The sequence below is a fragment of the Haliotis rubra genome, unplaced genomic scaffold (assembly GCF_003918875.1).
Source record: "Haliotis rubra isolate DU_JTF1 unplaced genomic scaffold, ASM391887v1 Scf175, whole genome shotgun sequence".
NCBI lineage: Eukaryota > Metazoa > Mollusca > Gastropoda > Lepetellida > Haliotidae > Haliotis > Haliotis rubra.
The window spans coordinates 663,026-674,527 of record NW_025765725.1 but is presented as its reverse complement, the minus strand read 5'-3'; the positions used below and the strand labels follow the sequence as shown (position 1 = coordinate 674,527).

Sequence of the window (11,502 nt, the reverse complement as noted above, 5' to 3'; positions counted from 1 at the left end):
TGTGATGAATACTGAACACAGTAACAAAATACACTTCAGGAATTGTAGGATAAATGGCGTTGGAAAAATGGCAAACAGAATAAGTGGATACTTTTGGCTCAGTCCCAAGATTTGACACATAGAGTTAGCAGTACAGAGTTAGTACTTCCTGCTCAGCATGTAGAGGTGCTGACTTAAGATCAGCAGAATGAAACATCCTTGAACCATATTACTTCACACTCAGTTCCTAAACCAACAAGACATGGTCATCAATATCAACGCGTTCTGTTCCCATTTGGTTCCTGTTTTTTAACCCCACCACATCATTCATGTCCTGAAAACACAAATTTGGTTTCACTATCTTTAATGCTTTCTGAGAAAATCTGTCGCATTGGGGATACCGTGCACTAAGTCAAGAAACACATGACAAGGGCCATAACTCTGTAACAAATTGTAACACGGTTTCTGTTTTCGAACTCCATCAAGGCATTTATGTCCTGAAAACACCTATCCAATTTGGTTTCCCTATCTATAACAATTTCTGAGACAATCTGTCTCCATCATCCCGAACGGACAGACTGGACGGAGCTGAAACTAATATCCCTCCCACTTCGTGGGGGATAATAAAGAGCAATACATTAACAGTGTTCCACAAATAATGCATACCTAGATTATGGTTAGTTGGTTGTTTAATAGCCCACTCAGCAATATTCCAACTATATGGCGGTGGTCTGTAAATAATCGAGTCCTGACCAGACAATCCAGTGATCAACAGCATCGATCTATGCAAATCTTGATTATGACATTACCGAGATGACATTACCGAGTAACAATATAAAATCTAGTAAACAAGGCGCCAGTTTGAAAGACATTTAACATTTTGATTTTTTTTAAATCTTGATTTATAGCCAAGGGCAGATAACTGCAACAGCAGATATTGACTAGATAGATATCCTGGAAATATATACATGATCAAAAACACTCTAAGGAAGACAGCTTAACAGTTGAACATATACATATTAGCTACATACACTATTTTCTTCCTATTTCTAAAAAAAAATTAGTCATGAAAGAAAAGAGGTTTTCATTAACTGTAGAAACCTCACTAAGATCTTTCTGAAAAATATTTGCAATTGTGAAATATGAACTATCTCAACTACAGGCTCATGATGACATCAAGCTTTGAACCTTCGGACAAATGCATTTGAAAATGATTTACATATCAAGTCCATACTATCATAGTTGCCATAGTAACGATAAACATGAATTTGTACAATACATCATTATACAACACAACCACAATACAACAGTCATACAATGATACATAACAATGCTACTTGTAGAACAACTACTAATCAGCCAGATACAAATTAGTACAATGATTACTCCCTCACTATCTCTACTGTAACACTAGTTGTACTCTTACATCCCACTAGTTGTAGTACTTTCCAACAACATATTAACAACACATCAACAACACCCCGGAGACAGTGGCATCATTACTGTCACACATTTTGGTTAATTCGTTTTGTGCAGTTAGTGGAATACGGTATTCATGTTAATTGCTACAAATATAATAATCATTTGTATACGACACAAACAAAGTTAAGGATCATCCCAATCTTTCATCTTACTATAGTTAATCTTAATACTAAAGCTTAAAAAAGAAATTGTGAGTGAGTGAGTGAGTTTAGTTTTACGCCGCACTCAGCAATATTCCAGCTATATGGCGGCGGTCTGTAAATAATCGAGTCTGGACCAGACAATCCAGGGATCAACAGCATGAGCATCGATCTACGCAACTGGGAACTGATGACATGTATCAACCAAGCCAGCGAGCCTGACCACCCGATCCCGTTAGTCGCCTCTTACGACATGCATGCGTTACTGAAGGTTCATTCTAACCCTGACCTTCACGTGTCAAAAGATATTGTGGTTCCGATTACCTGACCGACCCTTGAATTCTGGCGCTGACCCTACTTTATTTTAAGCCGTATGAATATAATAAGCTTTCAGATACCATTGTTTTTTCCTGGCACCGAGAAACATCGCCATTCTGATAGAGAAGGTCGACCTGATGGCCGCAAGCTTGATTGAAATAAACAATTACACATTGATAACTGGGTTACTAGGGGGCGAGCGTGGCTAGACTGAATGAATGACAGGTTTATTCGCGGTGTATAAATTTTTGTGCTAAAATGTTTTGCGCGAAAATAAAACCTGCGCGAAATATAATAGGTTTACAGTATTAGTTTGTTCTTTACTTCTAAAAAAAATGTAAATAAAAAATAAATCCTACCTATCCAAAATTTTAGAGGTGTAATTGGAACCACAACATTTGTTTTATTTGGCCTCAGACAAATTCACCATAGTTGAAGGAAAGGGATGAGTTCTTACTTCTTGTGAGGAGAACATGTCATATGGAAATGGGGAAACTTCTCATATTCTCAAGCTTGTTCATTATTTTCTTGTGATCAGCAATAATATTAGTTTATAAAAAGATGTTGGATAAACTGAATCTCTTCAAAGAGAAACAGGAAATTTAGGAACACAGATGACTAGAAAAACAGATTTATATAAACAGTTCAAATGGATATTGTATGTTGTCTGCAGTTAATCACATGAACAGTGATAACTTAACATGGAAATGGAAAAGTAAGGATTTCACAGAATTTGAAAATGGTTTTCTATAGGATCTGGAATATGAGATTAAACTTGGTACAGAAAACAAAATATTCATGCTTTGTGATATAACTTCACGGCCGCTGTCATAATTGGCATCGGAGAAATGGCAAATAGAACAAGTAGATACTTTTGGCTCAATCCGCTGATTTGCAGCTTAAGAGTCAGCTGATTGGAACTAGGTAAATAGTTCTGTCATTATAGTCAGTCTGATCTGGACAAAAATTGATAAAAAATAGATCTGCTACAAGACTACATAGTAACCATTACTCTCCTAATTCTACTAATAATGGATTTCTACATAGCACCATCGGTCGGAACCGCTATACATTGTTTCCATGGCAACAAGACCATGATATTTCATGATTGTAATATAAAGACATCAAACATGCCCCATGATGTTTGACGAACATGTCAGTGGCATTATCCTGAATACTATGCTGTGTTTAATGGATCAGCATTTTGAAAGTTTCTCTAAAACTATTGCTAATTATTGCCACTTTAGGCCAATGGAATTGGAAAAGATGCCTATAATCAGATAAACAATGCAAAGTCTACAAATTCTCAAGAAATATGAATTTTGAAATTCTACTCTGTGCATAATCATATCACTGAAACATTTTTTGACAATATGTGTAAGTGTATTAGGTCCTCATACTTGCTGAAAGTCATTGGCCCCAATCCAAAAGTATCCTAACTTTGATACATTTCAACAAGTGTTACTAAGAAGATGACACCTGAGACATGTATTTTTCCCCCAAAATGCGTTCCTGTTAAATTACCAGCCAGATCATAATCAAGACGTAACGAAATATTTCCATGGATACAAGGTCCTACATGCACCTGTTATCACCATGGATACCATCTGTGAATGTGACTCAACAAACACCTGTTAGTTCCAGTGCAAGGGTTAGTTGAAGCATCCCTGATGACCTGAGTCATCAAGCTTATCAGGTGAACACCTTCGTTTCTAACACTACAGGATATCCTGAGACAGGTCTTCCTTGTCAGGCTTACAAAATATACATACACAAGGCCAAAACATATTGATGTTTTTGTGCCTGACAATTAATATCATATTAATATCTGATATTGATTGTCCCTGATTACATTAAGGAAAAAAACTTTGCCCATGAAGAAATAGTGAGGTTTTTGATTATGTGAGTGAGTTTAGCTTTATGCCACCTTTAACACATTTCTAGCAATATCATGGTGAGCACACTAGAAATGGGCTTCACACATTGTACCCATGTGGGGAATTGAACCCAGGTCATCTGTGTGGTGAGCGAACACTTAAACCACTAGGCTATCCCTCTGCCCTACCATTATGAGAGTACACATCAATGCAGATGGATGAAAGAAGTGTTGGTATCCACTCACCTACCTTAAAGAGTGAGTGATTTAGTTCCAATGACCCTTGAACATCACCCAGTTGTAGTGAGTGAGTGAGTATGGTTTTGTGCCGCTTTTCGCAATATTCCATCAATATCACGACCGGGGACACCAGAAATGGGCTTCACACATTGTACCCATGTGGGGAATCGAACCCGGGTCTTCGGCATGACAAGCAAATGCTTTAACCACTTGGCTATTTCACTGCCCCCTCACCGAGTTGTGTCATGCACTGTCAGTCTATTGGAATAAAGCCTGAAGACGAGTCACAGACACTGACCTCTTTCAGGGAACCCTGGACCGCGGTACTGACAAACCAAGATTTAGGGCAAGCCGGCATTCGAACCCACAATCAAAGTTTTCTGGTGTGCCAAAAAGATAAGCAGTAAACCATGGCTTGTCAGACAACTACCTAGATACGAAATGAGGAGTGACTACAATCACATGAATCAATCTGTTATGGCCCGGTTCGATTATTCCCGGTTAATGGTGCTTCAGTAAGTACCTGATGTGTAAATGCAATATATAGAATGCACGGTGCTGATTCACATAGTGAATGCAGCTTGTAGTTTTACATGGATATATGACAATCAATGTCCTTCGATCACTTTGTGAAACCCTGCCTATAGGCTTCTCTTGTCGATAATAATGAGTCAAGTAAGCTCACAATGCGAAGCCAAGCTCTACAAACCACACATCTGCACATCTGTAGTTGCATCACACCCATCACTAGGAAGTACTTGACAGCTATGCACTGTTGTTACTAACAACTGAAGCACACGTTGCGAAGTCTGTAACATCACTGTAACAATCCTGTAACATTCCCTCTCATGACTGTGGCAGAAAAGCTGGGACTGCAATGGAAACTCATGTTTCCACCTGTCCTAGACACTCATGTTTCCACCTGTCCTAGACACTCACGTTTCCACCTGTCCTAGACACTCATGTTTCCACCTGTCCTGGACACTCACGTTTCCACCTGTCCTAGACACTCACGTTTCCACCTGTCCTAGACACTCACGTTTCCACCTGTCCCTGTCCTGGACACTCGTTTCCACCTGTCCTGGACAGACACTCTCATGTTTCCACCTGTCCTAGACACTCATGTTTCCACCTGTCCTAGACACTCATGTTTCCACCTGTCATGTTTCCACCTGTCCTCCTGGTCCTAGACACTCACGTTTCCACCTGGCCCACCTGTTTCCACCTGTCCTAGACACTCACGTTTCCACCTGTCCTGGACACGTGTTTCCACCTGTCCTCCGTCCTAGACACTCACGTTTCCACCTGTCCTAGACACTCATGTTTCCACCTGTCCTAGACACTCCAGGACACGTTTCCACCTGTCCTAGACACTCACGTTTCCACCTGTCCTCCTAGACACTCATGACACTCCGTTTCCACCTGTCCTGGACACTCACGTTTCCACCTGTCCTAGACACTCATGTTTCCACCTTCCACCTGTTTCCACCTGTCCTGGACACTCTCATCACGTTTCCACCTCCACCTGTCCTGGACTCCATGTTTCCACCTGTCTAGACACTCACGTTTCCACCTGTCCTGGTTTCCACCTGTCCAGACACTCATGTTTCCCACCTCATGTTCCTAGACACTCATGATGTCCCAACCTATTCAATGACCAATGCTGTTGGATTCATCCACAAGTCTTCCTGTAAAATAGTGGCAGAGATGTTGTCGATGGTCACAGAAGGAAACTGTTGCGTACGAAGACAAACTCAAATGTTGATGGAGATGAATCGCTTCGTCCGACAAATATTTGTCACCATGGTGCATGTCTGTTGTTGTTTTTTCGTCGGCAACAGATGAGTTCATATCCTGTTGGATGGCATTGCATGATGGGATGGGTGATGTCACAGATTTAGAACATGACCGGCCTGGGCAGGGCCGGCATTGCATGATGGGATTGGTGATGTCACAAATTAACATCACGACACGGTTTGGGTGGCATTGCATGATGGTCAGGGTGATATTCCAGATTAAGAACACAGGTGGGTTGGCAGTGCATGATGGAACAGGCGATGTCACAGGCTGGCAGTGCATGATGGGATAGGTGATGTCACAGGCTAGCAGTGCATGATGGGATAGGTGATGTCACAGGCTGGCAGTGCATGATGGGATTGGTGATGTCACAGGCTGGCAGTGCATGATGGCCGATAGGCTGGCTTAGTAGGGAGGTGATGTCACAGGCTGCAGTGCATGATGGGAACATGATGGCAACAGGTGATGTCACAGTGCATGATAGAACAGGTGATGGCAGTGATGTCATGATGGGATAGGTGTGATGTCACAGATTAACAACATGGCCACATGATGGGTTAGGTGATGTCACAGATTAACAACATGGCCAAGCTGGCATTGCATGATGGGATTTCTGATGTCACAAATTAACATCACGACACGGCTGGGCTAGCATTGCATGATGGGATGGATGACAAATCACAGACTATCAGTATCACAACACGTCTGGAAGTCTGTCTACATTCAGTATGAGACTGCTTTTGAGGTATGTGTAAACAAAATCAATTTGTTTTATGTACAATTTCATGTCTTGATCACAAGAACAACAGTAGTGCTACAACACTACATGTCCCAGCGGGGCGTCCATATTATCTTTGTGCCTGTACAGAATTCCATTAATACAAGTCATCTTGTAAACATGTACACTGCTGAGTGTTCTGTTGGCATGGTAACCAACATAAATACATAATCATTTGACATTTCATTATCGGTGGATGGATTTCTAATGAATTCAGACATCATTCATTGTATTCTCATGAAGCTGATGCCTCTGTTGCTATGGAGACCAAATGATGTTGCCATGGTTACTTGTTAGTTTGGTTCACAAGGGAGGCATAAAAGCTGTCTTCTTGTTTCTTGAGTACATCTGGTTTATCGAACTCAACCAGTCTACCTTGATCAAGGACCATAACTCTGTCATAACAAGCAATAGTTGCCATTCGATGCTGAAAGAAAACAGAAAAGAGATTGAGGCAAAAAATTCAAAATGATTTTGTCAGTTGTTACGAGTTGGGGTTAAATGTATTTCAATTCAACCCTGTCTGTCAACATAGTATGGAAGGAAGGTCCACTGAAATCACAGATGTTGAAACTAAAACCAAGAAGCTATTACCATGGATAAGCCCTGGCAAATCTGGAACTGAAACAACTATCACCAGATCCTGGCAGTCAAGGGACACAACTCCAGATATAAAGAGTTAGTGAATGGGTCTGTATTTCTTGACGTTTATCACTTGGGTGAAGGTCTGATAGTGAAGTATGCACCAAATTTCCCCCTTATCAGTGAACCCAAGTGACCTGTGCATGGTCCATGAATCCCATGGGTACCCATGTCTTACTCAATTCTCACCCTACCATCAACCCAAGTGACCTGTAAATGGTCCATGAATCCCATGGGTACCCATGTCTTACTCAATTCTCACCCTACCATCAACCCAAGTGACCTGTACATGGTCCATGAATCCCATGGGTACCCATGTCTTACTCAATTCTCACCCTACCATCAACCCAAGTGACCTGTAAATGGTCCATGAATCCCATGGGTACCCATGTCTTACTTAACTCTCACCCTACCATCAACCCAAGTGACCTGTACATGGTCCATGAATCCCATGGGTACCCATGTCTTACTCAATTCTTACCCTACCATCAACCCAAGTGACCTGTACATGGTCCATGAATCCCATGGGTACCCATGTCTTACTCAATTCTCACGCTACCATCAACCCAAGTGACCTGTAAATGGTCCATGAATCCCATGGGTACACATGTCTTACTCCATTCTCACCCTACCATCAACCCAAGTGACCTGTAAATGGTCCATGAATCCCATGGGTACCCATGTCTTACTTAATTCTCACCCTACCATCAACCCAAGCGACCTGTACATGGTCGATGAATCCCATGGGTACCCATGTCTTACTTAATTTTCACCCTACCATCAACCCAAGTGACCTGTAAATGGTCCATGAATCCCATGGGTACCCATGTCTTACTCAATTCTCACCCTACCATCAACCCAAGTGACCTGTAAATGGTCCATGAATCCCATGGGTACACATGTCTTACTTAATTCCCACCCTACCAACAACCCAAGTGACCTGTACATGGTCCATGAATCCCATGGGTACCCATGTCTTACTCAATTCTCACGCTACCATCAACCCAAGTGACCTGTACATGGTCCATGAATCCCATGGGTACCCATGTCTTACTCAATTCTCACCCCACCATCAACCCAAGTGACCTGTACATGGTCCATGAATCCCATGGGTACCCATGTCTTACTCAATTCTCACCCTACCATCAACCCAAGTGACCTGTAAATGGTCCATGAATCCCAAGGGTACCCATGTCTTACTCAATTCTCACCCTACCATCAACCCAAGTGACCTGTAAATGGTCCATGAATCCCATGGGTACCCATGTCTTACTCAATTCTCACCCTACCATCAACCCAAGTGACCTGTCAGTGGTCCATGAATCCCATGGGTGCTCAGGTCGTGCTCATTTCCCACCCCACCATCAACCCAAGTGACATGTCCGTGGTAAATCTTCATTCTGCTGGCTGGGTACTCACTGCAATGGTAAGGATGGTCTTGTCCTTGAAGCCGTCCTCATGTACAATCTCCTGCAGCTTGGCGTCAGTATCCACATCTATTGATGCCGTGGCCTCATCCAGGATGATGACACGTGAGTCTCGTAGGAATGCTCGAGCGAGACACAGTAGCTATGACAGAATATTAAAATACAACAGTAAAATACCTGTGAAAAAAGTTATATTCTTTTTAAAAACTGTTTGACTAAATACTCATATCAGTTGGTTTTGAAACCAAAATAAATCCTTTAAGTTACAGTTTGCAATGAGTCCAAGGAACACCCTGAGTCATCATGGGTCATCTGTATGGCATAAAGTAACACAAGGCAGAGCTCGGTTTGAGGAACTTGCAGGGAGTGAAAGGATTGGACTGTAAATGAAAAATGGAATAAATTCATCCTTTCTGATGAAAGCCAGATAATAATTGGGATGAATAACCGTGTTTACTTGTGGCATAAGGACGATGAACAGCCCACCCTCTAAATGGCGTCTGTCTTTAATGATATGGGGTTGTATGTGTATTCGTGGTATGGGCACCCTAGCTGCTGTGGAAGGAAACATTAATGCTCAGAAGTACATGGATATAATAGATGACAACTTGGGGCCGGTTATTGCTAGGCATTTTCCACAGAGAGACTATGTCTTCCAGGATGCCAATGCCCCGGTACATCGAGCCCGCTTGGTAACTACCTACATGTCGGATATTGATGTAAAAACCACAGATTGGCCAGGACAATTCCCGGATATCAACATCATTGGAAATATCTGGCTCATGATAAAGCAACACCTCCAACCCATCGCTCACAGAATATCAAACCGTGATGGACTTTTCAGTGAAATACTACGACTCTGGCAAAACGTTGATATGGAGACAGTTCATGGATTGTACCACAAACATTTCCGGCTAGAGTTCGAGAAGTAATCAGAATGAATGGTCATCTGACTAAATATTAAGGTATGTCATTCATTTTTTGTTGAGAAAACACCTCTTTGGGGAAACACATAAAATGTAATGTTGAAATTGACGAATACCTATGTCCAAAGACTGTAGTTCCTCATCGTTCAGTTTCCAACATGTAGTCTGTGTTCTTTGACCAGCAAAATATTAACGTGTACAGGGTGTAAGTTGGTATAAATATGGGGTTGCATTTTGTTGCCAGTGCAAGATCTAAATGCTACAATCAGGCCATGGTTGCTATGGAAACTCACCTGACGTTGCCCCATGCTGAAGTTGTCGCCCCCTTCTGACACCTGAGCCTCTGTAAATCAAGTACAGCTTGGTTTATGTAGAAACATCACTACACTGAGCAGATACATCCACTGTGTGTTGAAATCATCTAAGATTCAATACCTCGTGTTGAAACTAGCCGACTGCCCGAATGCCTGAGATGGGTTAAACTTTGTGATGGTTGTGAAAAAGGTTGAGAGGACTGGTTGGTTTTCAGTTATGCTGGTAGGTCATGGGGGTCAGCCCTGTCAGTTCATTTTCACAAGTGTTTCAATGGTCATTTAATAAACTTTCAGGGTGGGGTGTGTGTGTGTGTGTCAATGATGTGTGTGTGTGTGTTATACCCCTGCTACTCCCCTTTGGTTCCGCCTATGCCTGTGATTTGGTACAAAATTTTGGGGAGTTTCATTCCCTGCTTTTATTCTTTATTTCTATAAATTATATCTTTTGCAGAAACATGTTTTAATACAAAATATACAGTTCTGAAAGATTATTGCCAGACATTACTAATTGATAAATATGTAGAGTATCAATGTATTGATAATCACTCACTCACTCACTCTTCTGTGAAATGGCTGAATGTAGATGTATCAAATGGAAATGTGTAATACTAAAGTTCATAATCAACTGTATTTCAATATTTTAGTGTTCAACCCAAGAACAATATTCGACATGTGGAATTGTTTACCAAGAGTTCCTGGAAGTCCTGCTACTGTTTCCCGAAGGTGTACTGTGTCCAGTGCTGCCCACAGAGACTCATCAGACTTCACCCCACTTGGGTCAAGGTTGAACCTAGGGTCAGGAGTAAGAGGTCAAACATGGTTACATTCAGTTCTAGGACATTCTGGCATGTGTGTATGGCTGCATGTACTAGTCAAATACAAGAATTGTGATTTAGTAAAATCAGAAGGTGAGGTGAAATTGGGTTTAACGTCGTGCTTGAGAATATTTCGCTCATATGACGACGTGCATGCATGTGTATGTGTATGTGCGGCTGCTTGTACTAGCCCAGACTGAAGCTGGTTTTATAGTGCTAGCCCACTGAGATACCATGCCGCAGTGAAGCATGATTATCCCACTCAGACACATTATACTGACTTCGAGCCGACCAGTCCTTGTTGTACCCATTAATGCCGAGCGCCAGGCAGGGACCAACAAGTACCATATTTTAACGTCTTTTGGTATGACGCGGTCGGGGATCGAACCCGCGACCTTCCGCTCTCGGGCGGACGCTCTAACCACTACACCACGGAGGCGGTCTGTAAAATCAGAAGGACACACATGCTTGCACAATAAATCGCTACTTATTTTCATGAAACGTAGTACATTTTATCATACACATGCTACATAACTGACTTGACAAGTTATCAGACTCACCTCACTGAGCCATTAAACAAAACAGGGTCCTGAGGAATGATAGACAGCCTTGACCTCAATACAGCAAGGTCAACACGGGCAATATTGTGACCATCAATAGTTATCTCCCCTGATGATAGTTCCAGCATACGGAAGAGTGCCAGACTGAGGGATGTCTTGCCACTGCCCGTTCGACCACAGATCCCGATCTACAAGAGAACCACACATG

At 41.9% G+C, this 11,502-nt stretch overlaps 1 protein-coding gene and 1 long non-coding RNA gene across 2 annotated transcripts in view; both read right to left on the bottom strand.

The window, feature by feature from the left end:
• Nucleotides 1-4,373: 4,373 nt before the first annotated feature.
• Nucleotides 4,374-5,571, bottom strand: LOC124272987. Its single transcript, XR_006897511.1, has 3 exons — nucleotides 5,561-5,571; nucleotides 5,458-5,507; nucleotides 4,374-5,082 (listed from the first exon to the last, which is right to left on the bottom strand). It is a non-coding gene; the product is annotated as an uncharacterized LOC124272987 (long non-coding RNA).
• Nucleotides 5,572-6,801: 1,230 nt separating this feature from the next.
• The window catches only part of LOC124272985 (ATP-binding cassette sub-family C member 9-like), a 96,162-nt gene continuing 91,461 nt past the window's right edge, over nucleotides 6,802-11,502 (bottom strand). Inside the window, exons 28-32 of the mRNA XM_046708223.1 lie at nucleotides 11,295-11,482; nucleotides 10,606-10,709; nucleotides 9,899-9,948; nucleotides 8,672-8,821; nucleotides 6,802-7,037 (exon numbers count right to left, since the gene is read on the bottom strand). Coding sequence (XP_046564179.1) covers nucleotides 6,897-7,037; nucleotides 8,672-8,821; nucleotides 9,899-9,948; nucleotides 10,606-10,709; nucleotides 11,295-11,482 — 633 coding nt within the window. The 3' untranslated portion in view covers nucleotides 6,802-6,896. The remainder of the gene's footprint in view (nucleotides 7,038-8,671; nucleotides 8,822-9,898; nucleotides 9,949-10,605; nucleotides 10,710-11,294; nucleotides 11,483-11,502) is intronic.